Source organism: Trachurus japonicus, chromosome 7 (genome assembly GCF_045865225.1).
Source record: "Trachurus japonicus isolate A0001 chromosome 7, Traja_1.0".
Lineage (NCBI taxonomy): Eukaryota > Metazoa > Chordata > Actinopteri > Carangiformes > Carangidae > Trachurus > Trachurus japonicus.
This window is the reverse complement of record NC_140913.1, coordinates 27,601,384-27,624,694: the sequence shown is the minus strand read 5'-3', so window position 1 is coordinate 27,624,694 and position 23,311 is coordinate 27,601,384. Positions and strand designations below refer to the sequence as shown.

At 41.9% G+C, this 23,311-nt stretch overlaps 1 protein-coding gene across 1 annotated transcript in view; it reads right to left on the bottom strand.

Annotated features, from left to right (window-relative positions):
* Nucleotides 1-2,119: 2,119 nt before the first annotated feature.
* Nucleotides 2,120-23,311, bottom strand: part of LOC146984943 (cadherin-4-like) — a 238,526-nt gene continuing 217,334 nt past the window's right edge. Inside the window, exons 11-17 of the mRNA XM_085782591.1 lie at nucleotides 22,715-22,971; nucleotides 16,031-16,173; nucleotides 11,380-11,619; nucleotides 10,948-11,184; nucleotides 9,318-9,457; nucleotides 8,309-8,473; nucleotides 2,120-6,471 (exon numbers count right to left, since the gene is read on the bottom strand). Coding sequence (XP_085638717.1) covers nucleotides 6,265-6,471; nucleotides 8,309-8,473; nucleotides 9,318-9,457; nucleotides 10,948-11,184; nucleotides 11,380-11,619; nucleotides 16,031-16,173; nucleotides 22,715-22,971 — 1,389 coding nt within the window. The 3' untranslated portion in view covers nucleotides 2,120-6,264. The remainder of the gene's footprint in view (nucleotides 6,472-8,308; nucleotides 8,474-9,317; nucleotides 9,458-10,947; nucleotides 11,185-11,379; nucleotides 11,620-16,030; nucleotides 16,174-22,714; nucleotides 22,972-23,311) is intronic.

Below are 23,311 nucleotides of genomic sequence, written 5' to 3'. Positions count from 1 at the left end.
AAACCACCCACATGTATAAATCCACTCGGGGTCAAAATTCAGCATGGGGCAATTCTGATAATCATGCGACTGTTTCCTGAATTAATCCATTTTGACTTCTCCTGTCATCCCCACAGTCTGACCGGTGGATGAGCAGGAGCTGGTTTCACTTCACCCTCAGTTTTCTTGTAGACGGAGAGGAGAGATTTGTGTATTCGTGTGCGCTTGTGTAACAGCAGGGCTTATTCTGTCTACGTGTGCATTGACGTGCTCTGACAGGTCAATCAATAAGGAGGAGATGCAGTCTGCTGTTGGTTCATTGACCTGCTGTGCTAAGATAGAACAAGCAAGGGGTCATCTCATCCCCCTTCCTCATGCCGCCTTCACCGCCTGCACTGACTGCTAACTGATTTCTGTTTCTACCTTCAGGTTTCTCCTGTTTTCAAAGACGCCGTCACTGAATTACACATTTTAAACAGCATCCAGGGCCAATGTGATTGTTCAGTTTAAGGTTCAATGCCAGCAACATGTTGCCTTTATTTTATTTGAAATACATTTTTATAGTTGATTTTTTTTTCTTTTAGCCACTTGGAGTCAGTGAAAACAAGTTTAGAACATAAAACAGAGATATTATCAGCTTTTAAATTGATATGATATCTTGATTTGCTTGTTTATGTGTCTATTTACAGAGCGGTATTATCACTCACTGAGAATTTTCACTGTTTCAACTCTGATTTTGGTTTCTACCAACTCCTAATGGAAAAAAAAATCTTTCTCTTAAAGGACAAGAGTGAAGGCTTCAGGGGAATGAGCTGATACTTGATATAATCTCCGTGTTGCTGAGCAGCAGATTCTCCGAAGGTTCTCACTACACATGACACCTTTCACCTTTCACATTGTCATCACATATATAATTATAAAATAATAAATTATTGCCTTTTTAATGTCTAAAAGAATGATGTATCTTAATGTATTTCATTTTCAAGTAACTGCTCATTCATTGACTGACTCTCTCGCTCTATAACATCTGAAGGTGAAAAGGTTCAGACAGTTACTGTAACACAAGAAAAGGAAGAAAAATCACAGAAGAAGGAACTCAATAATGTGTATAGCCTATTTTAGATTTCTGGGTGAGAAGGAAAAAAGAAGAAAAAAAGGAAGGAAAAAAGAAGGAAAGATTATGAATTGGATTTGTTTCTATTTTCATATGAGGTTGTTTTGTCAGTGAATTTCATCAGCTTCAGCTCAGAAAGACTTCATTATCCCACCTTGGAAGACGACCCTGTCAGGCACAGTTGACAAATGAACAGCCTTAATTGTGTTGATCGTTTTAGCTTATGTTTGTTCATGGCTGGCAACTAAAACTAATTTGGGGTATGAAACTCAATCATCTGCATATTAAACCCGTGCGAACAGAAGCACATCATAATTTCAAATTCTCAGCGATTTTGATCCTAACATGGTGAAAATGTCTCTGGGAATACATTATTGTATCTCTTTATGCAACACCATTTATGTGTGAGGGACAAGCTGTGTTCCTCAGTCAGTCCTCAGCTATAATGACATGTCTACAAAGGCCTTCGTGTTAATGCCGCCGTGCAAGTGCACACAGGATGGCTGTCTATATGTTTCATTTGCCTGTGAGTACTTTGTTATGCAATTTACTGTGAAAATGTAAAAAAAAAAAAAGTCTCAGTGTTTGGTCATATTCACAGGAAATTCATGAAATTTATTTTCTTTTTTTTAATCCCTTTCCCCTGAGAAGAGTCTGGTCCTCAGTTGATGTGTTCATACAGTATAATCCTGTTCACATACATTCATGAAGGGAGTCACTGCAGGACTTCATTGAATAATACTCTACACTCAACATGTTTCAAAACCTCTCTTTTGTTCATTTTTTCAATCATTTTTCTGTCCTTGATTACGATTTTAATAAATGAACGCCGCAGCCAAAAAAAGACTATGCAAGTACACAAGGAAACTAAACTGAAATTAAAGTAAAGTTTCCTGTCTGGCAGTCAGTTGATTTAACAATTTCTGGGCAAAACAATCATATTAGCATTTTAAAAATAACACTGTTGTGAGGAAATACATCGCTTGCAGAAATCAGCGGGTGTCAAAGAAGAGACAGGAGCCTGAGTTTCTTATAAGGAGGGGAAATTTTATTTATAACACATGGTGCTGACAGGGAGTCTCCAGCTCAGCGTCTATATTACAAGGTTGATCTGCAAGGCTGCGCATGTACTGTACGGTATTTGGAAACCAAGATTGCAGTGGCACTATAAACACACGCTTGAAACAACAGACTCTTTCCGTTTTTTGTTTTTTTTTTGTTTTGTTTTTTTTCTTCATTTTCTTACAAAATGGTACAAACAACAATACAAAATATTTGTGCTGTTGACAATTTACAAAAGAAGTCTTTTGACTCAATAACTGTGCAATTATTTTTTCAGCTTTTTTTTCTCCTCCATTTGAAACTATGTGAGTATGGTACACCAGAATCCCTTCTGGACGGCAACCTCGGTCATGCGGGCTGCGACACATTTTAAAATGCTGTATGATTACTGTAATAGAACTCGTCTGTCCATTATAAAAAGACACATGCAAAAAGCTCCAATTGTACAGTTACAGTTTGCCTAACTCGGTCTGTTTAGCTTCAAGCAAATACTACATTATGTACACTTGGACTTGAGCAGTATCGGGGGAACTTGTCTGAAACACTGCTGCCTGTCTGTCTGCGTTTCTGACCAAACAAAGACAAAAGTCTGGCTTCTGCTGGAGCCTCCCGTCATGTGTGTGTCCACGGTCAGGCAGTGTCCAGAGTGAGACCGAGCGTCCTTTAACTAACACCAGTCAAGAGAGGCAGTAGAGCCACCGCAGCCAGAAGACAGGGATGGACTACAACAGTGCGATGGTTCTTCCTTCCTTCGTTCTCATTAGCTAATTCTCCCCTCACTCCAGCAAGGGAACATCAATAAGACAAGTGGACCAAGTATGTAACAAGTAATGATCAATCTTCCTTCATTTCCCCTCATAAATTGCATTTTAATGGGGGTCAAGTTTGACCAACTCCACTGATGATTTGCTGCCATGTGTCATTGCAAGTCATTGATAACATTCAGTATCATAATGGCATTGTGTCATGTATCTGTATGTATGTGTCTGTGTGTGTGTGTGTGTGTGAGTGGGAGGGGGGCTCCTGCTATGTTTGGCCCTGAATCTGATAAGACAACATGAACATGTTCTATGCTGTGAATGGATATGGATGGCCTTCAGAGACGTTGGCGCTCTGCAGCTGAATCAGAACAATGCTCAAAGAGTTTATATATTATCGAACACTCACATATATACAGTAAGGCCTAGAGGAGTGAGTGTGTGCTAGTATAGTCTGTACAGATCGGTTTGAAATGGGACCTTTTCACCATGATTTACTTGGAACAGTGACACCACCAGTATGGCTGTAAGCCCATTTCGAATCACATAGATTCTCTTAAATGCACATGGCTTTCTGTGGTGAGATATACCTTGCCAAGTTTTCATTTGAAAAAAAAAAAAAAAAAACTAGAGTGAAAGAGAAATGGAAAAGACCACACAGAAACAGATAAATCATTTCACCAAATGTATAAAAAAAAAGGTCTGTTTGTACAACATTTAGAAGTCAGAAATAATCACAAATAGCAGAAAGTAACAGCTGTGTTTATTTTGTCAAGATATTCTGTATGCTGAGGAGCAATTGGATAGATAAGAGCTTATCCAGCAGCAGGCTGAGGAAACCACTCCTGTTCTCATGTCTACTGTCTCAGCTGACAGCTGTCCTGAAAAATCACTGTTGTCAGTTTTCTGTACCGGAAGGTGCAATTTAAACCCATTTATCTAAAAATCTAAATGAAGAGATTTCTACCCTGTTAACCTTATTAATCATACTTTGACCTTCCTTCCTGTGTTTATAGTCAAATCACACGCTCAGAGTTATTTCTTTTTAATAGCATGATGAATATGTGCATTAACAGGGGGAGTATTTTCCATTTATCGCTCAATTCTTTTCCATCCACTCTGAAATGATTTTTTTTTCCCTTCACAGTGGGCTCTTTTTTTTTTTTTTTACCATTTTTATGGCCATTTGGAAAAAAACTGAAGATTGTTTAAATGAAGCGTTAGCAGGTGAGGAGCGGTTGAAAAGCGGCAGGATACAAAAGAATATGAGAGGAGAATCTTTACCAGCACATCATCTGAATAACACTGTCATTACAGAGATTTCCTCCAAGCATTCATTATATTCATAATTAATAGAAGATCTGGTCAGTCCATATGAAGTTGAAAGTGGCTACCACAGAGGAGCATTTCAATGGGCACTCAGAAGATAAGGAATGATTAAACCTTTCTATCATTTACCAGCATCTCCCTGGTCCCTCTGTGAAATGTTTTGCATATTTAAATAATTTAACACAAAGACTAAAGCTCTGTTTTCCCCCCACTATTCTCTATGTATATGCAGTTCCAGGGGGGCTGAAATATGATTACAAAAGCCCAAGGGTGGTGCTGAGTTTTCATTAAGTCACAACACAACTGTCTTTCAAAAATGTCTGTCTTTTAAAGCTCTATTACTGGAGCTTTAGTTTTGCGGAGTCTGCTTTGATAAAGTGCAGAACTTCAGAACAGACTTTCACTTCCTCTAACTTCTTCTCAAAAACCTCTTGAACTTCAAGCCAAAAATTTCAGGAGAAAATTTGAGATGAATGAAATGCTGCCTGAAGAGACGCAGATTGTGAAGGCGCTAAATCCCTGGCTGAGGCTCAATTCCCCCAGTTTCTGTGACAGGGACCAGCATCAAAGTTTGTATATTAAAAGTTTGTCGAGAAACAACAGTGAATCAACAAAAGAAGAAGAAGAAAAAAAAACAAGATGTAAAAAAAGAGAGGGGCTCAGAATGTGGCTCAGACGAGCTCACGACTCTATATGTAACTATCAGAGCTATTTGAAGTTATCTAGTATTTTCTTTTCCCTCATGTTTGTACAGTTTACATAGTTTTCTCGGACACATTTACCACACAATAACTGGTGCCATGTTAATAACCTTTGGGTGGAGGGATAAACATGCAAACCTTAAATGATCTTAAAGGCAAAGTCTCCTTAAATAACCCTCGTATGTACTTCATATACAGTAACATTATAGAGGTAACACACTTGACTTGTCAATCTTCAAAAAATTTAGGAACAAGTTTTAGGTGCAAATACTCAGAGCTCAAAACAAACACAGCTGCTATTGAAGCCACAATAAACAAAGACACGCGATGCATTTCTTCTCTAAGACAGTCCCATTATGTATTTTTGTGATTTCAGTAACCACATTCAAGTTGGCTGTGATCTAGGAGCACAGATATGCCTGACTTGAAAACTTAATGATTTGTCCATAACTTACAGACACACTGTAGGCCTATGTACAGTATGTCTACATAAAGCGCCCTCGTAAGCCAGTCAATGCTCCTCTGAAACCAGCACTGACATCTCCCGCAGCTACCACAGCCCTGCAGGACCGCAGAAATGACAAGGGAAGGTCTGAGTTAAAGGGTCAGGGGTCATATGAGGGCGTGTAAGCCCAGAAAATGGCAACCAATCCTGAGTTAGCGGGAGTCTGCTAAAATACGCACCACTGAAGGCACTTTTTAAACAACAGTGCTTCTGTTCTAAGTAATTCAAGTTCAAGAAAGAAGGACTTTCTTATCTGTGTTCTTCATTTTATTCCTTTTGTTCCCCTCAGACAAAGCGAGAAGCTCAACCTAAAGCTTCTGCAGAGAGGCAGGCGGGGGGAGGAGGGGCTGACAGCGAGGGAAAAGTGAAAACCCCAAGGAATCGACTCAAATCTAAAGGGAGTGAGGACAAAGAAAAAAAAAAGCTGCAAAAACTAAAGGGAAAACAAAATCAGACAAAAGTTTACTAAAATCTACATCTGGCATAAAACATAAACTGAAACAAAAGCAGAAGAGTTTGAAAATGCAAACTATGAGAAGCCTGCAATTCAGAGCTTCCGTTTCAGTCGAAGACTGAGGCTTAGAGCAGGTGACGGTTGAGAAGAGCACCCGAAACTGACTCACGGGGACTGGTCCTCTGTGGTGGGCAATTTGATTGGTTGGTTGGTCAGTCAGTTGGTCAGTGTGAACAAGTCGTGTGTTCAGTAAGGGTGTAATAGCCCCATATGTTATATAGGGACAGAGCATGGCAGGCCAACTGACGGGACGAGGGTGTGTGTGTGCGCGTGTGTGTGTGTGCATGTGTGACCGGGCAGATTTAATCGTCATCCCCTCCTCCGTACATGTCAGCCAGCTTCTTGAAGCGTGGGCCCCAGTCGTTGAGGTAGTCATAGTCCTGGTCCCCCGTGCTGGAGGAGTTAAGTGAGCTGACGGAGCCAGCGGTGGAGCCACTGCCCTCATAGTCAAACACCAGCAGGGAGTCATAAGGAGGAGCGGTGGGGTCGTTGTCTGCTGCTCGCAGACCCTAAACAGGAAGAAGATGAGGAGAGGCAGTGGTCAGTGCTCACATGGCCACAGTAGAGAATGAGATAAAACAGGCAGTTTGATCAGTGATGGAAAAGCAACACGTTGTAAGAAATCAATTCAAATCAATCAAGAATTTTAGTGCTGTTTTCACAAGAGATGGATTCAACTACAAGAAAGGTGAAAGCAGGAGCAGCTGAAGGTCAGGTGTTGTGACACTGAAGTCCTCTGTAAGGCCATTCACTCACCCTCATGGGAAAATTTGTACTCTTTGTAAAGAATAACACTTTTCATGGTGTAACTGAATACATAACTGAATTATTGTCAGCATTTTAATGTGACAGTTGGTCAAGAGTTAATTCCATCACATTTAAATACTGGTGCATCATATTTTACAAAGCTGATTGTTTTATGCTAAATTTCAATATTTTCCTTGTAAATACACAGGATACATAAAAGTACTAGTTCAGTATTCTCCTCTGAGATGTGTTGTGTTTAGTAACACAGAAGTACATCAAAGTTGTACTAACACTGGACTTAAAGGGGACCTCCGCTCCGACTCCGATTTGAGACTGTCATGGGGAAACTTGGTGCAACTGCATATGCAAAAAGCCTTTGATGACTCTGCTGATGAATACACACTAATCTGCTAATAGCATTACCCCAACCATGTTGCTCTTTGGGTTATGTAGGTACCAGGTTAAAAAAAAGAAAAAAGGTAAGTCAATCATGATGTTTAAAAAATGCGAGGCACTGATTTATCAAGCCTATTGCTGCCGTAGCCTTTGTGAATACATGGTATTAGAGGTTTTGCTAGCGCTATGTGACAAATAATAATAGTATATTATCATATTATGATACTAAGTTTTGAATTTTAATATACATGTCTTCAAGTATTGGTGAAAATCTTATAATTGCACAGGATTCTTCTGCACTTCCTCTGCAGGTAAATCCGATTCCTGTACCATAAAAGCTGTGCAAATTTTTGAGGGTCACTATAGCTACAGCAGTCGGCATATTTCATGTACGTGTATATGTTGGCAAGGAGCTCCTCGGGTCGGTTCTTGTTTCTGAATTCGATTTATGTAACCTTTAACTTTATTCATCAATATTTTGTTTCTGTTTCATCAATAAGATGTGAAACGTTCTGTACGTTTTCTGCCAACGCTCAAACCTGTACTTGTTTCTCAGAATGACAAATGAATGCCTTTGACCTGAAGGTGAGGCGGGTGAAGAGAATTTGACTTCATCCACTTCTCAAAAACACAGAGAAACGCTATGGATGGAAACCTAAAAAGCCTCAACCCCCAGGGAGGTAGTGCGTGGCAGGAACACCATGTGTTTGCTGTGTTTGTGTTTTACCAGACTGCTGGAGCGATATCAGGTGAGTACATGTGCGAGTGAGGGAGAGATGGGGAGAGAGGAGGGAGGGGAGCGAGGGAGGAAGAGAGAGGGAGTCAAGGCTGGATGGATCAAAGCTGAACAGCTGCCAACACCTCTCGAGTGTGAACGCGTTGTCACGAGTCTGTCAATCAGCATTTTCCAGCATCAGTGTGGAGTTGTGCGTGTGTAACAGTGCATGTGTGTGTGTGTGTGCGTGTGAATAAACCGAGCACAGTCAGAGCAGCTGTAAGGTAAAACAAAACTCAACATTGTTTCCATCACCATATTGGAGTTTACATATTGAACAGCATCCAGAAATAAGTAGTCGTATTAAGTGTCAGATCGAAGGAAAGTGAAAGTGAGAGGCCGGCTTCCCCGTGGGAGCAACAATCTAATGACACTTGAGCTCTTGTGCGTGTGAGATGTAAAGTGTGTCTGCACGCATGTAAATTCACCTCGTGGATGAAGTCCCCGATGTCTCCAGGATGGGGCACGACAGGTCTAATTGGATACTGGGACTCAGGGATGATGGGACGTTCATCCACCCGGCGGACGCCAGGCGGCTTGCTGATGATATGCTCCAAGGAGTCGGGCTGCTGCAGCTGGCTCAGGTCATAGTCCTGTACAGCCACAGGGGCATACAGATGTAAGCAGGGTGCAGGTCAACATAGAAAGTGTGTGTATAAGCCCTATTCGCACAGCATTAGTATTACCTGGGGACTTCCGGTAATTTGTAATAATTGCGGAGGATGTCTGTGATCTTCATCCCATGCGAATGCGAATGCCATGTCTGTAATTTGTAAAGTAAAAATTCCACCACAAATTACCTACCCTGTTTCGCCAAACACAGACGTCCCGTGATAATACTAGTCCTGTGGGAATCTGCATCTCAGTGATTGGGGGGTATTTGTTGTTTTTATTGCGCACCTTTTTCTACTTCTTCCCCGGTTGAAACATGGTAGGCTGTGGTGAAAATAATGAGTGGCAATTTTGACACCATTTTAGGTGCAAATACAGTCTCATCTCGGTACTGGAGGGCCATTCGAAGAAACAGCAAACTCAGATCCATAAAAAGAGTGAAATTTCTGAGGATATTGAGATGGATGACGTGCGTAGCAGCATGCGGTAAGGAACATTTTTCTATTTTTCAACAGCCTTAACAGGAAGCCCGTTATCCTGACAACAACTGTACACTGTTCCGAAGTCACGTTGCTGCTTTGACATTTTATTTACAGTTGCCATGACGACTACATACCAGTACATGACGTGCACAGCTTTGACGCCATATCCGGGCCTTAATGTAAGTAAATAGTAAAATACAGACTTCACTTATCGCGTGTGAATGCACCGCAAGAAACACAGACGTGGGGGGGTTGATTTACAAAGTACCAGACGTCCCCAGGTAATACTAATCCAGTGCAAATAAGGCATATGTGTGTATATGTGTGTGTCTGAGGATCTCACCTGGTCCTCTTCTCCTCCCCCCTCCTCGTCGTATTTCAGGATGTTGTCTCTGACGTCGTCTTCGGGGTCAATTAGCAGCTGCTTCGTCTGCCTCTCCTTCTCTCTGCGCTTGATCCACACCACGAACAACAGCACCATGCCTGCAATGATACACACATGATGAACCTACAGGGCAACAAGCGACACCGAAAAAACAAAACCAACTCAAACAGACACTCAGGAGATATTTCACACCTGTTATTACCAAGATGAGGAGCCATGCTCGATGCTCTTTGAGGCTGAGCCTAATGCTTAAAACAGTATATTAACATACTCACAGGTATAATTTACCATGCTCTTAATTAACAACCTTGATTTAGCTTCACACTAATTAGCACAATAATACAAAGAGCCATTATTTCAGGTACTTGCTCATAAAGCAGTAGATTGTATTGGAGAAATGTGTCTTTTGAGCAGATGACAGTGTCAGAGTAAAATGTCAGCACATCACCAAAATGATAACAGTATATCCTGAAGGGGAGCATCATTAAACTGACAAAGCATCAAACAGCCGTTGAGACATCTCTCTAACTTGAGCTGTGACGGCGTAAACACCAGTACACTGAAAATGTATTTCACTACATGTTGATTTTACTTCAACAAACCCAGTAACTTTCCTCCTTTCGCACATGATGAAAAAAGAGCAAACAGCTCATGTTAAGCTCATGTGGCCGTACACTGGTGTACAGTGTGACACACAATGGTATGACACAATTTACATCAATACAAAACCTCTTATGGAGCAGTTTGTGTGGACGGTTGGGTTGTGTGTAACTTTGAAAGACTGATTCTCATTCATTTCCAGCCAACAGTCATTTTTAGGCCTCAACCAGAGCCTCCGCAATGCCTGACCAGAAAATAGTACAACAAATATTGACACAAAAACTCCTCTTGTTGGCGTTATTTTATTCATAACTTTTATCTTTATTAAATTTGTTTGTAGCTTTGTTGTTGCTTATGTAAATTATCTATGTCTGGTTTGTGTGCCATCTTTGAAAAGACATTTCTAGAGTGGGTGGGCTCCCCTTGATGAAATAAACATAAAGATAAATTTGTTATAAATTGTGGGCCTCTTCCACAGCTTGAACTGGTGGTTGCGGTAGTAATGGCGAGGACGGATCATTTACATACAATATTACGTATTAAAATATGTTGGAGAAATCTCACAGCTGAGTGTGAATTTGTCTATAGGACTTGTCTATATTTATATTTATATGTATGATGTAACTCACAGCAACAAAGAAAGCCGGCAGCATGAAACACTGGCAAGACAGATAGCAGCAGATATTTACCCTACTAGGAAAAGCAGACAAAAACTTCTTGTTGAGAGATGCCGGAGAGGATTCCAGCAGTCGAGACATTCATCCATAATACAAACTATTGTTCGTGTTGTTGTATCACAGCCTGGTGAATGTTTAATGGCTGAGCCCTGAACTGCGCTTTTTTTTTTTTCTCGACAGAGAGCGCAAATCAAAGCCAATCACAGGCAGCTGTAACTTTTCACGTTGTATGTATTTGTGTGGGTGTGTGACACGTCTGAGGGGAGCGTAGTGTCACTGGATGAATACGATATGAACAGCTGATCACTCACTGAGCAGTATGATGATGCAGATCAGGATGGAGATGATGGCTCCCGTCCCGAGGCCGGCGGCTGCCACGGCCCCCAGAGTGGTGCAGTCCCCGTTTTCATCGCAGGGACACACCTTCACTTTGATGAGCGACCTATTGGACAACGGAGGGTTCCCCGAGTCTGACACAATTACAGGGACCTCGTACACTCCCGGCTCTAAATATATCTGGTACCGCAGACCCAGACGGGCGTAGTCGCCTGTGGAAAGGGGACAGAGAGAAGAATGTTGCCACTCTTTCTAATGGGGTTTAGGGTTTTCTAAAACCTTGAAAATTGAAATCACAAAATGTGATCTTGTACATGTATGGGCACGAACGGTACAGGAAGCTTTATAACAGAAATCCTTTTTCACATTTCCCCTGGTACTGTACTTCTACAGTGAGACTTCCTCACCACTAATCCGAGAAATCGTCCAGTTGCGCCGGATGCTGGTGGGGTAGTTGGGCAGCTCGAAGACAAAGGGTCCAGCGTTGGGATCAGTGTCGGCGTCGGCTGCAGTGATGTTGACACCGTTGATGTTCTTGTTAATCCTCTCGCAGATCTGAGATTCCTTGGGTATGAGCGCTGGGGGGTTGTCGTTAATATCTATCAGATAGATCTGCAACGTGCCTGTGCCACTGGCTGCAGGAGAGCCTGGGGGAGAGAGAGAGAGAGGAGAAAATAGAATCATGACAAGAGGAAAAGATGACACGAGAAGATGTGCGCAGCGAAAGGAATGATAGTGACGGAAGAAGGACGGGAGTTGAAGGCCGACAGAGGGGACGCAAATAATGAAAGTGAATAAAAAGGGAGATAAATAAAAAAAAGAAAAGAGACGAGGTGAAAGGAACACAGTTTATTTACAATGGTAATGTTAGAGGTAGAGATGATGTAGAGCTGGAGGAGAAGTTCTGCTGCTGACAGAAATACTTCTGACACTTGTGCTTTCCAGCTCCTCTTTTAGCCTCACAGCCAAATCAAACCCATCACAGTCGATCCAGATGCAGACACAGAACATCCAATTGCCTAGGGAGGGCTTAGGTACAATAATGATGACTGTAACACAATCAAACAAGTCCTTGTCTGTGTGTATTTACACAATTCTACGAGAGTCATCTATGATTCAGTAGATAAAGGCCCCTCTGTCTGCAATATTAATATTGTACTGTATTTATTGAAAGGTGAACTGGGCATTGCGGCACACTGAGGCCTCCGTTCTCAAGTACACAATGAAATGCACTTCTAAATGCACATACTATGTGCCCTTACAGGATATCTCCACTCGGACTAACAAACATACAAAACAAAAATACTTCCTGTGCACAGATAATGAAGCTCTCTTCAAAATGAGCTCCACTGTGGTTTCCCACAGCTCTTAAGAAGAAGAATAAGCCATACATTATTTTAGTGCAACCTGAAGAAAAGCAGGGTGAAAGTGGTTGTTGCATTCCTACAGTGCAGAGTATACAGTAGTAGCCACTCACATGCATTCTATTTATAATGCATAATGCATTGTATTTATTTACGATACATATATAGTAGACATCAATAACTGGGCAGATGTAACCAAACAAAACAAATACATTGTGTGCTCTCCTCTGGGGAGGTTGAGGTTAGTGGGGCTTCTTTTGAACAGTGGCTACAGCACAGGACTGACTCGTTGAATATGCCATGAATCTTAACAACAATCTCATTATACATGCAGAGGTGAAAATGTTGCTTGTTAGGGAGCTCTGAGACTCCGACATCAGTGCCTGTAGACTTAACATCGCTGCTGCACCTGAGTCTATGTTTTAAGTCTGTGGTTACGGCAGTTGGAGAAATCTGGTCTGATTCGACTGCAGGCCGCCATTGTGGGTGCTGGTTCACTAGAATATTGTCAGCCTTGGACTGTAACAACATGCACTGGTGCCCAGAGACACACACCAACACACGCGCACACACCTCAGTTGCAGACACAATCTTGAAGCCTTTTGCACTGACTGAACAGAGCAACAGACCATCAGCAACAGCATTAATAGAGAACTGGGGGTAAAGAATAGACACTTTAGGCAATCAGAGTAGGATAGCAGAGCCGGGAGAAGAATGCATGAATGTGTATGTGCGCTATGAAACTGTGGCACAGAGAAATCTGAAAAAGAGAGTGCTTTAGCTGTATAAAGCTCAGAGCTGTTTATTGAGTGTGTGTCAGGGGGTGACGACCCTTAGCTGCCTCCAATTACGAGCCATTTCCCCTCTATGCCCCACTGGCTGAGCCATTGGAATCAAGCGACCCCAGGGCCCATCTCTGGGATGAGATAAGGGCGATGTAATTTACAAAGAGATTTATGCAAAGCTGACAGATCTGCCAATTAAACATGGCAACAGAGCAAGACATTTGCCACATGAGGAGTGAGACACAGTTAAAGACGGAGGGCTGAAAGTGAGTCCGTTGACAGTTTAAGCTCTGTCTGATTGGTAATACTATGATTAGTGCTGTAGATCACTAAATAAAATGCAATTAATAGATAAAGACTTATTAAGTCATCATTAAAGGTTGTGCCATTAGGAGTTTTAGAGGTTTTAAGTGACACTTATCAACTACTTTATTTCACCTAATCCTCACTTTCACTCAAAACTACACAAGTCACATATAAAATGAACAATATATCTACAGTACCAGCTCAATTATATAAAAAAAGACATAAATATTTATAATTATCTAACAGCTTTATCAATAGGCACTACTTTCATATGCATTGTTATGAACACACATTGTTGATGTACTGTCTTAAATGCCAATTTAACACATCTACGTGCCAAACCACACATGCACGCACAAACACACACAGGCAGGCACACACAACTACACACAACTACACACGCCACTGCAGCATTCTGCTAGTTTGTTAATCCCAGCCATGTATGGGGGACATGTGGAAGCAGCTTGCCACAGCTGATAGGAGAATTATGTGGGTTTTAACCAGCTAAATAAATAATTATGTTTGTGTAAATTCCTCAAAAGGATTTGTATTAACTCCCTTTTTTGATGGTGGCTCAGAGATGTGAGGCCTGGTGAAAAGACTTGTAGCAAGCCTACCATATGTTCTTTGAAGAGCGCACAAACACAAACAATAGCATAGGTGTTTGAAAAGGAAAGGTGTGTGTCAGAAAGGTCTAAAGCTGCAGGATTGTGTTGGGGGGGGGCAACAAAAAAATATGGTGGCAGTACAAGTGTACTTCTCACCGTGCTGTCACCACCTCTCCATGTTCCATCCTACTATCCTTACTGTCTCATAGTACTTCTTAACATAATCCCTCGCGTGTTATGACGGCTGGCACTCCAGCAACACCCACATAGTAAGACTGATTTACACACACACGCACACATAACTTGAACTGCTGGCTTCTCGTCTTGTGGATTTGTTACAGTCCCAATATCAGTCAGACCTTGTAATACCATGCCTGTCTGAAACGCACTTTACAGAGGTCAAGTGGAAAAAAGCTCAGGTCATATACTGAAATGATAAAGAAGACAATAAACTACAAGGTTAGAAAAAACTAAGGGAGATGTTTGTAAAGTCCAAACAACAGGAGCACGTCAACCTCTAATCCCACTGCCTCTCCCTTCCCATCATCACAACAGATTACACATCATGGTGTCTGACATTCATCACAGTCATCACAAATAAATGCTCAGACACACACACACATCATCACTGTGTTGGAAATGAGTGCATTCACACATGCTCACAACTATAAATACAGCAATGTCTCAAAGCCAGCTCAACTTAAGGTAAACACACCAGTGCCCTGCACGTCACTGATAAGGCAATTGGGGAGGGGGAAAAGTATTCCCTTTTTTAGTTGAGAAAAAGCACACACTTCCATTTGAGAAAAAAGGAACTTATTTGTTTGCTGTGATTGAGTTTGTGCTCAGTTAAGCTTGAGTTTCAACTTTGAGGCTGAGCAAATAATACATGTCATAAAAATGTCTAGAAGGGGAAGGAGAAGCGAGAGGAGAGATGTTCTTTTATTTCTCTAAATATCTTAATTTTTATATTATTCTATTATACTGCACATATTAAAATAGCGTAGGCAGCTGCAGCTTGGCGCATTGCTATTTTAATGACCTAGTATTTGCCACAAAATCATATTCTAGTTGTCATATTATAAAAAGTACAAATGCATTTTTGGGATTATTATGAATCTTTGGTGAGACAAATTTAGTTTAGCTATTAAATGGAAAACTGGATTCACCAAATAGTACTGTAAGGAAGATGTGAACAAGAGTATTTGCTATTTAAAATACAAGGGGGAATCACAACTGCACTGGTGTGAAACTAGTCAAGACACCCCCATTTGCATAGCATTTACATAAGGCCCCTTTGTTTTTCAGTTACAATCTATTTGAGATTTTCTTTAACTGTAATCTGCATTTAAATGGCCATCATTTCCTTAATTGTTCAATATATACAGTAATATTGTCACCAACAAAAAGTTACCAGCCCTTATTTACTTCCTTATTCACATGTCTGCTATTGGTTTGAGGCTGATTTCATAGATGCTTGATTTGGATTTAAATGTATGTTGTATGTTATACTGTAGAATGCAATATCAGAATTATTTGTGAGCATTACTATGAAGTTTCCAATTCTGTGATCACGTGCTGTAAATGCTGGGACTTTAAAACTGTGGAAATCTCTGACACAGAGAAACATGCTAAAGCAGCATCCTTTGATCAAAACTGCATTTATCTTCTCTCTGTTCAAGGAACAAGCAGCCAATTCTATAAATCATCGTGACCAGTGTGAAAATGATAAGGTGCAAATGGATTCGGAGTAGAGAGGGTGGCTTGATAAAATCAGTGTAATCAATCACAGCAATGGCTAAAATGTGCGACATGTAAACTATGCAGTGTCCTTTCTGCAAGTTATGTTTATATTTTCATGTTATATTCAAAGTCATTTAAAATACATCGCATCTTAGTTCTGGTATGAAGTGTTTTTGTGGCTGTAAAATGAACAGTGAGGGACGAGGAATGAGCAGTTGAAGGATAAAGCCTGTGCATGAAAGAACCTCTTACCATTGTCTGTTGCCAGGAATGTGGCCTCATATATATTGTTTTTGACATAGATGGACTCCCGGTCGAGCATTGCCGTGGTTATTATTTGGCCGTTGGTTCTGTTGATGGACAACCAGTCTGCGGGGTCATTCAGCTTTGAATACCTAAAGACACACAAGGACAGATCGATGGAGAAGTTAGCGCCAGGGTTTCTGTGTTTACAAGCAATTATAAATTTTCTCTTGCATCTGTGTATACTTGGATTGCCTGCACATACACACTCTCACAAAATCACAACAGCCTGACCTTCACACAGTTTAATTCTTCATTGACTTCTCCTCCAGAGCCTGCAGCCTACAGTCAATTTCACCTAATTTTTCACTCCTGTGTACCAGGCATTGGAGTCAATTACCTCTCCAGTTAACTCATTGAGTGCCAACCACGTAATTTCTCGTTTTTCGTTCCCATGCGTTGAGTGCCAAAAACGAAATTTTTCGTTTTTTGCTTTTTTTTTAAATTATGAAAATAGACACTTTAATACACATTATATGTAAATTTGGGGACTCTACGACGAGGAGAACTGAAATAGATGACGATCAAAGTCACATGACAGTTCATGATCTGGAAGTTTTTATCATAACTCAGCTTCTGCAAACGGAGTTCTGCATGCAGATGCAGCGCAGCTGCGCCGCAGCTGCTCTGCTCTCACCCGCGAGGCTGCAGCAGCTGGGAGCTGAACCAGGAAGCTCTCAGCCCACTGTCCCGCCCGGTCTTCATCTGGAGCAACACCGTGTCCTCCCCAAAGTCCTCCCGCGGTAAAATCTGATGGTCTCTGGGCCAAAGCAGACCGCCGTCACCGACCCGTACCCCAGAAGGACCACGACCACCGGCGGGACCGGTGTTCGCGAGCTGCTGTGGCCGGCAGAGCCTCACGTTCCGCGGCGAGAGGCTGTGACACGGCACGGTGCGTCTGTGTTATTGTTGTTTAGTGGCGCCCCCCCCGCCCCCGATGGTGGTTTTGTGAATAGAACAACAATTGTTGTGTATATTTATCTTATACGAGCCCTTTGATCCAGAAATGCGAGTGTCAGAAGAGCGACAGACACAAACAGCGCACCTTTCATAAAAGACGCTCTATCTCCTTTTCTAGAAAAAAAGGAGGGATTTTGGTGAAACCCAGCCATGTTTAGCTTGAGTTTTCTCAGGAACGGAGGCACGTAGAAACAAACGGTTTGTGGTCATTTGAAGCATAAAGTTAAACCTTTCAATTGAGCTACAGTATGTGTTGGTGGCAATAATATAGAATACACTATGGCTCTAAAATAAAAAGTCAAATATGGTCTAATTTGCCGGTACACTTGACTAAAACTTTGGAAAGGAGCGCGGCACTCAATGAGTTAAGCACTGCTGCAGCTGCTTGTGTGTGTGTGTGTTGCATGCACATGTTCTTAGGTAAGTGCTTTCTTATGCTGGAGAAGACAAAACCTCCTGACAGGGTTATAAACACGGATGTTTTGGTGCACATATGTTTGGAAATGTTTCTGTGGATGTATGGGGAAGCTTTGTATCGACTGGACACAGGATGATAGAATCTCGGTAACTGATTGTCAAACAGGAAAGTGGATGTGGTAGCAGGTGGCGACGCTCCCCAGGGATAAAGGGCAGGAAAGGAAGAGGGGATCATCTCCAGGATTGAATCCCAATCTCACTCTGATCTAACTGTTCTTGTTTCTCTGGCTTTTGTCGCTTTCGGCTCGTTCCACACTTTCGGTTTTATCTGATGTCAACCCATGCCGCCTCACCTCATCGTGCTGTGCTTTTGTATTCATACATTTTCTTATCCCTGGCTGTATCTTCTCATCCCCCACTCATTCTCTCTGTGACACATGGTTCGTCAACTTCCACCTCTTCTGACTGCAACATCACTTTTACATGTGAAACATCATCCGTGAACATGTGGCCTTTCGCAACAAGGCTTCTACATCAATCCCATTTCATTTACTGAATGTCAGATTGGGCAATAAGGCCGCGTTTTTATATGGCTTACACTCCCCGCTTTTAAATCCATCTGAATTGAAATGGATTTGACCCTAACCTTGCTTTTATATTTATTGAATTGTTGTGTGCTTCCTGTCAGTATACAGATGACTTGTTTATTTGTGTTTGATTAAATGCCGGATGTACTTACATGGAGGAGAAAGGGAGCTTAGGGGTTTGGGTGGCAATACGGAGGGAGGTGAACAGAGGGTATAATCTCTCTCCTGCAGTAAGGGAGGTGGGATTTTCCCAGCAGGCAACGGGCATGATCCCAGGCGTAGCACAGTGCGGGGAAAGGGATGACAGAGATCACATTCCCACACTCTAGACGGTTTCACACAGTCTAGCCAAACCCATAGCCACTAGCTGGCGGACTGTGAAATCACCACCAGGACTACAGTGAGTCCATCACAGTGGGAGGGTGGGATAAAAGGGTGAGGGAAATGATCAGGAATGGGTGGGAGAGGAAAGAGAAGCGGGGAGAGGTGACACTCGGAGGTAGCAGCATGGCTGTATGATCTGGTTTTAATATCCTCATTAAGACTGACTTGACACCTACTGCTATTCTGTGTCCAACTACATCTCTGTTGGCTTAGTCATGCCAAACGAACGCTCTCTGCTGCGACTGAAAAGAAAAATGTTCTGTCTTTCCAGGTACTTTTTACTGAGCAGACCAAATTAAAGCCAAGGACCAAAGATACTGTTCTGGAAAAAAAAAGGAATAGCTACTGAATTGATCAAAAATAACAATTTGACACGATTCCCATAATGTGTATGCTAAATATGTATAAGAGCCAGCAGATGATTAGCTTAGCAGCAGGAAACAGCTAACCTGGCTGTGTCCTAGATTAGAAAATGTGCCTTAAAGCACCTCTAAGGGTCACTAATTTAACACAGCATATCTTGTTTAATCTGTACTGAACTGGGGTCTGGAGCCCCGGAGATTCTGCTAATTGCCTGGCAACTGTACAGTGATGATGTTAGATTCCAGGAAATCACTACTGCCGGAACGTTACTCCACATAATAATAAAACTACCGGTACTTATTATTTTTTAATAATAATGGTTTACATTTATATAGCGCTTTTCTTTTTTAGAACTGCAGTTTGTAAAATGATTCACGTACAGTAAATTATAATTATTGTTATCTGTTTCTTATGGTATGTCTGTCCCCGTCTATAAATGTGAGGACTACGGATGGAAATTAGCTTTGAGCTAAATCCAGCATATTTACATGACATCATGTGTGCGTCACCAGTTTGTCATTAATGTGCATGGTCCTCGTAAAATAAACAATAAATGAAAGGAAATAAGAGACATACATTACACAGTTAACATTATATGAGCTGGTATTATATTATTATTATATTTCTATTATAGTATCTCTGAATATAGCTAAGCTAATTATTGGCTGACTCTAGTTTAATACAACAACAGTGGTATGAAAGTACTCAACAAGCTTTCAGAAAGAAAATGGATAAGTGAATAAACTATTCTTTTGAATATGAGAGCCACAAGGGAAATCATATCAGCCTCCACTGTGTTGGAGTGGAGGGAGAAATCTCAAAGGCAGAAATCACACATCTCGGGCAAATGAAGCCAAAACTATGTGCGTGGCTCAACACAAGTGAGAAAATATGTTTTTGTTTTAAGTTTTTTTTTTTAATATAAATAATTTGGATTAACTGACCCTTTAATATGGAGGACAGGAGAATTAAAAAAGAGACAGGAGAAAATGGTTTGTGCGAGACTTCCTCTTCAGTAATGGGCTATAAAATACCAGTGGAAACAATTTTTTCCAGGGCACATTGCATGATAACACAAGTGGATGGGTGCCCTCTGATGATAAAAGCCATATCACAAAGGTTTGTTCACAAAGCAGAGAGCTCTGTTCACCACCACGCTTTAATTAAGTCTCCCAAACAGCCCTCAGTGCAGATGTAATAAACCTTATATGAAGCAAATGAAGTCCTGAATGAACAGTCTTTGCAGCTGAGCCCATTTCCAACACCGTGAATGCACAATCTCCTGTTTCATTAATCCTGTTCTTCAATAAAACTCCAAATAGGTTAAGGACAGAATATAGTTAGCCATTTTCACTTACTTCAGTTTTTCTGATAGCACCCTGTAAACAACAGCGCTGTTCTGGCCATTAGAATGATTCCTGTGAAAGCACTCGCTGTGTTTTTGTTTACAGGTCCCAATTGTCAACAACATTACTGTGGGCAATTGGCAGTCCCTATCGCTAACTTTTTAATGGAGTGCAGTGCCAGTTTTTTTTTTTTTGTCCTATTGGAAAGGTAAACAGTTTTTGTTTACTCTACTGAGAGAAATGTTATACTGTGTGAGAGTTTTACTGTTATTTCCTATATCCTATTTCCAGGGCCTTGCTGTGCTCTAGCTCCTCAACCTGAAGGCTTCTCTCATTTGGGAGTTGGTTGGTGTGTGAGTACAGCTGGATGTATGATTAGGCCTGGCAGGTTAGTGATCTTAGCAAGCAGCGGGGAGAGGTATGACATTTATTTTTCAAAGCCCCGACCCTGAGGATGAAAAATGCATGTCTCAAGCTTAGTCAAGGCGGTTTGGGTAATCATTTATGCCAGTGTCTCCAGTCCCATGTCTCGACCTTACTGGTTGGGTGTCTGACAGGTGATGCATGATGCCTCACTCTCCCACCCCCACCCCCACTCCCCCACCCCGCTCCCCCTCTGCATGCCATGCTCCTGCCCACATTGCCTCCTCTGCAGGCCCAGCAGCAGCACTCTGTCAGTCTGTCCCTCCTTTGATAAGCACCTGTCAAGTTCAAACCTTGACCTGGAGTCAGCTCACCATCCCCAGCTCCCTCCTGCCTCCCTCCACAGTCCCTCAGGTCTTTTTTTTCACCTTACTTTGTACTTCTTCCCTCCAAACCCCCTTTCTTGTCTCTCTTCTCTTTATATAGCTCCACCTTTCATTTGCGAAGAGTAGACATACTGCTCTTTGTCATACGCAAAGACAGGCACCATAAATTACATGTTAACGCAGTGATGTCAAACCTAAATGTCTCCCCCATGCAAACAGACATGTCAACTAAGTACTTGATTGATGGGGGTTTGGGAGGATGAACACTGAGATCAGTTCTTCTGTGTGCTAAAAGTTCAAAACTGAAACTTTAATAAGGTGATGCGAACACTGGGGAGGATTTCATCTGATTGTCACTGAATTTCTGTTCTTTCGGAATAATGAGGAATCAAGAGACAGAGGGAATAGCTGTGATTAGTGCCCTTGCATAACAGTCTTGAGTGGATACCTTTTATGGAACTGGTGTAAAGCAGGGGGATTGATAGTGATCCTAGCCAGATGGATCCAAATGATTGAGGTGGTGGTTTACCATCTCTACAGGCCTCCTTCCGCAAGTGGTGAGAGCAGAGGAAGGAGATTTGGTTTTATGTTTGTGTTAAGGAGACCTTGACAGACCACAGCATGCTTGTAAAAGGTTAACTTAATTCCGAGATGTACAAGACTGCAGTCTTGCACAGGTCATGGAAAAAATAAGGAGGAAACCAAAGTAGTCAAAGTGAATTCAACAGAGAGAGAGAGAGAGAGAGAGAGAGAGAGCCCAGCTGGTGACTTTGGCATCTATCTAAATTATAATGTACACCCAATTTACTCTCATTTGCTGTGAAATTAGCTGGGAAATTTGTTTAGATCTTTTCCCCGGAGAAAATGGGGAGTGGGGAGGGAGAGGGGCTGTTGAAGTGTGGAGTGGTTGGAGAGAGGTGGTATTAATGTCACACTGAACAGCCATGTTATCAGCTCAATTACTCTGCGATACAGTCGTGGCTCTAAATTACTCCGATAGCCTCACAATAATCCATAAGGACACTCGGTGGAAACACATGTAATCTTGTGGTTGTGTGATTACAATCAAACTGCAACATCCATGTGGAGCAATGTGTACTTAACAGATTACCTCTAACTTTGAAAGGCAATAACGCAGGCAGTGCTACTGTCAGGCCGACAGCAGGAATGAGGAAAGGTCTGCTGGTCATTTAAAGGTTGGTTTACATTTAAAATCCAGGGAGGCTTAGCGCAGAGAAAAAACACTGCAGGTGGACATAATGCTGTGTCAGGCATTTGGGCTTGGGCCAGCTGTTCCTCTTATTCTGCCTCCTCTCGCTACATCTTTTCTACTCTCTCTCTCTTTGCTGTTTTTGTGTGTGTGTGTGCACCTGCATGCATGTGCTCATTCAACGTACAGAATGCACACACTTGTGATTACCCCAGAGGCTATTGCTCCCTATTAACCTTCTTACCCTCCTTACCCAGACTCCGCTGGCTCATAAACTTTGCAGAGTAAGACTTTGAGAGATGGGCGATGCCAAAATATAGTCCCCTTGTTGAACTTTGACCCCTCACTACTTACATGGAAACAATCCAAGAGGCTTTTTAGCCTGCTGCTGGTGCATATGGAGGGATTTCTGCCAAGCTTGTACTTAACAGTGCAGCTAGGGAGACTTCAAAGCTCATTCAGACAATACTTCTCTGCGTTCAGAAACTGACCATACCTACTAGAACTTATCTAATCGGATCTGAATGATTTTGTACCAAAGGAAATTTAGACTAACATGTCTTGCTAAACCCATCCAGTCCCATTCTGCAGCCTGCTCTATTGTATCCATTCAGTACCTGATTATCTGCTGCATCTGTAGTCGGTCGGGATCGGAGGCCGAGAAGGTGGTCAGGCTGGTGCCAGCCGGGACACCCTCCTCAAAGCGGATGTGTTTTGGGTTCGTGGGGAAGTAAGGGGGTTCGTTGACGTCCTGGACAGATATGGTGACTCCTGCTGTGGACTGGAGTGAAGACTGGATACCACTGGCGAGGTGGGCCTGGTTGGACACCACCACGGTCAACATGAAGGCTCGGTTCATCTCAAAGTCAACTGGCTGGAAGAAGGAAGAGTTAATGGCAGTGTGAGAGAGAGTAGCTGGCCTGAACTCAGGTGGTTGAAACATCGTAAAGCATCCAGTCCATTTCTGGATAAATGGTCATGGTTTTAAGCACCATGTGCACCAAGAGACACTGCATAGTCATACTGGAACATTACTATATGCACATTTGTGTCTCTGTTACCACATTTATAAAGTAATTTCTTATAGTTTGATCATCCTGGACAACGATCCTAGGACATTTTTGCAGCTTAACAAAACCTAGAAAACAAAATAGAAATAGGTGATAAGTGTAATGAGCCAGTCTTTCAGACAAATTAGAAAATTCAAATATAAT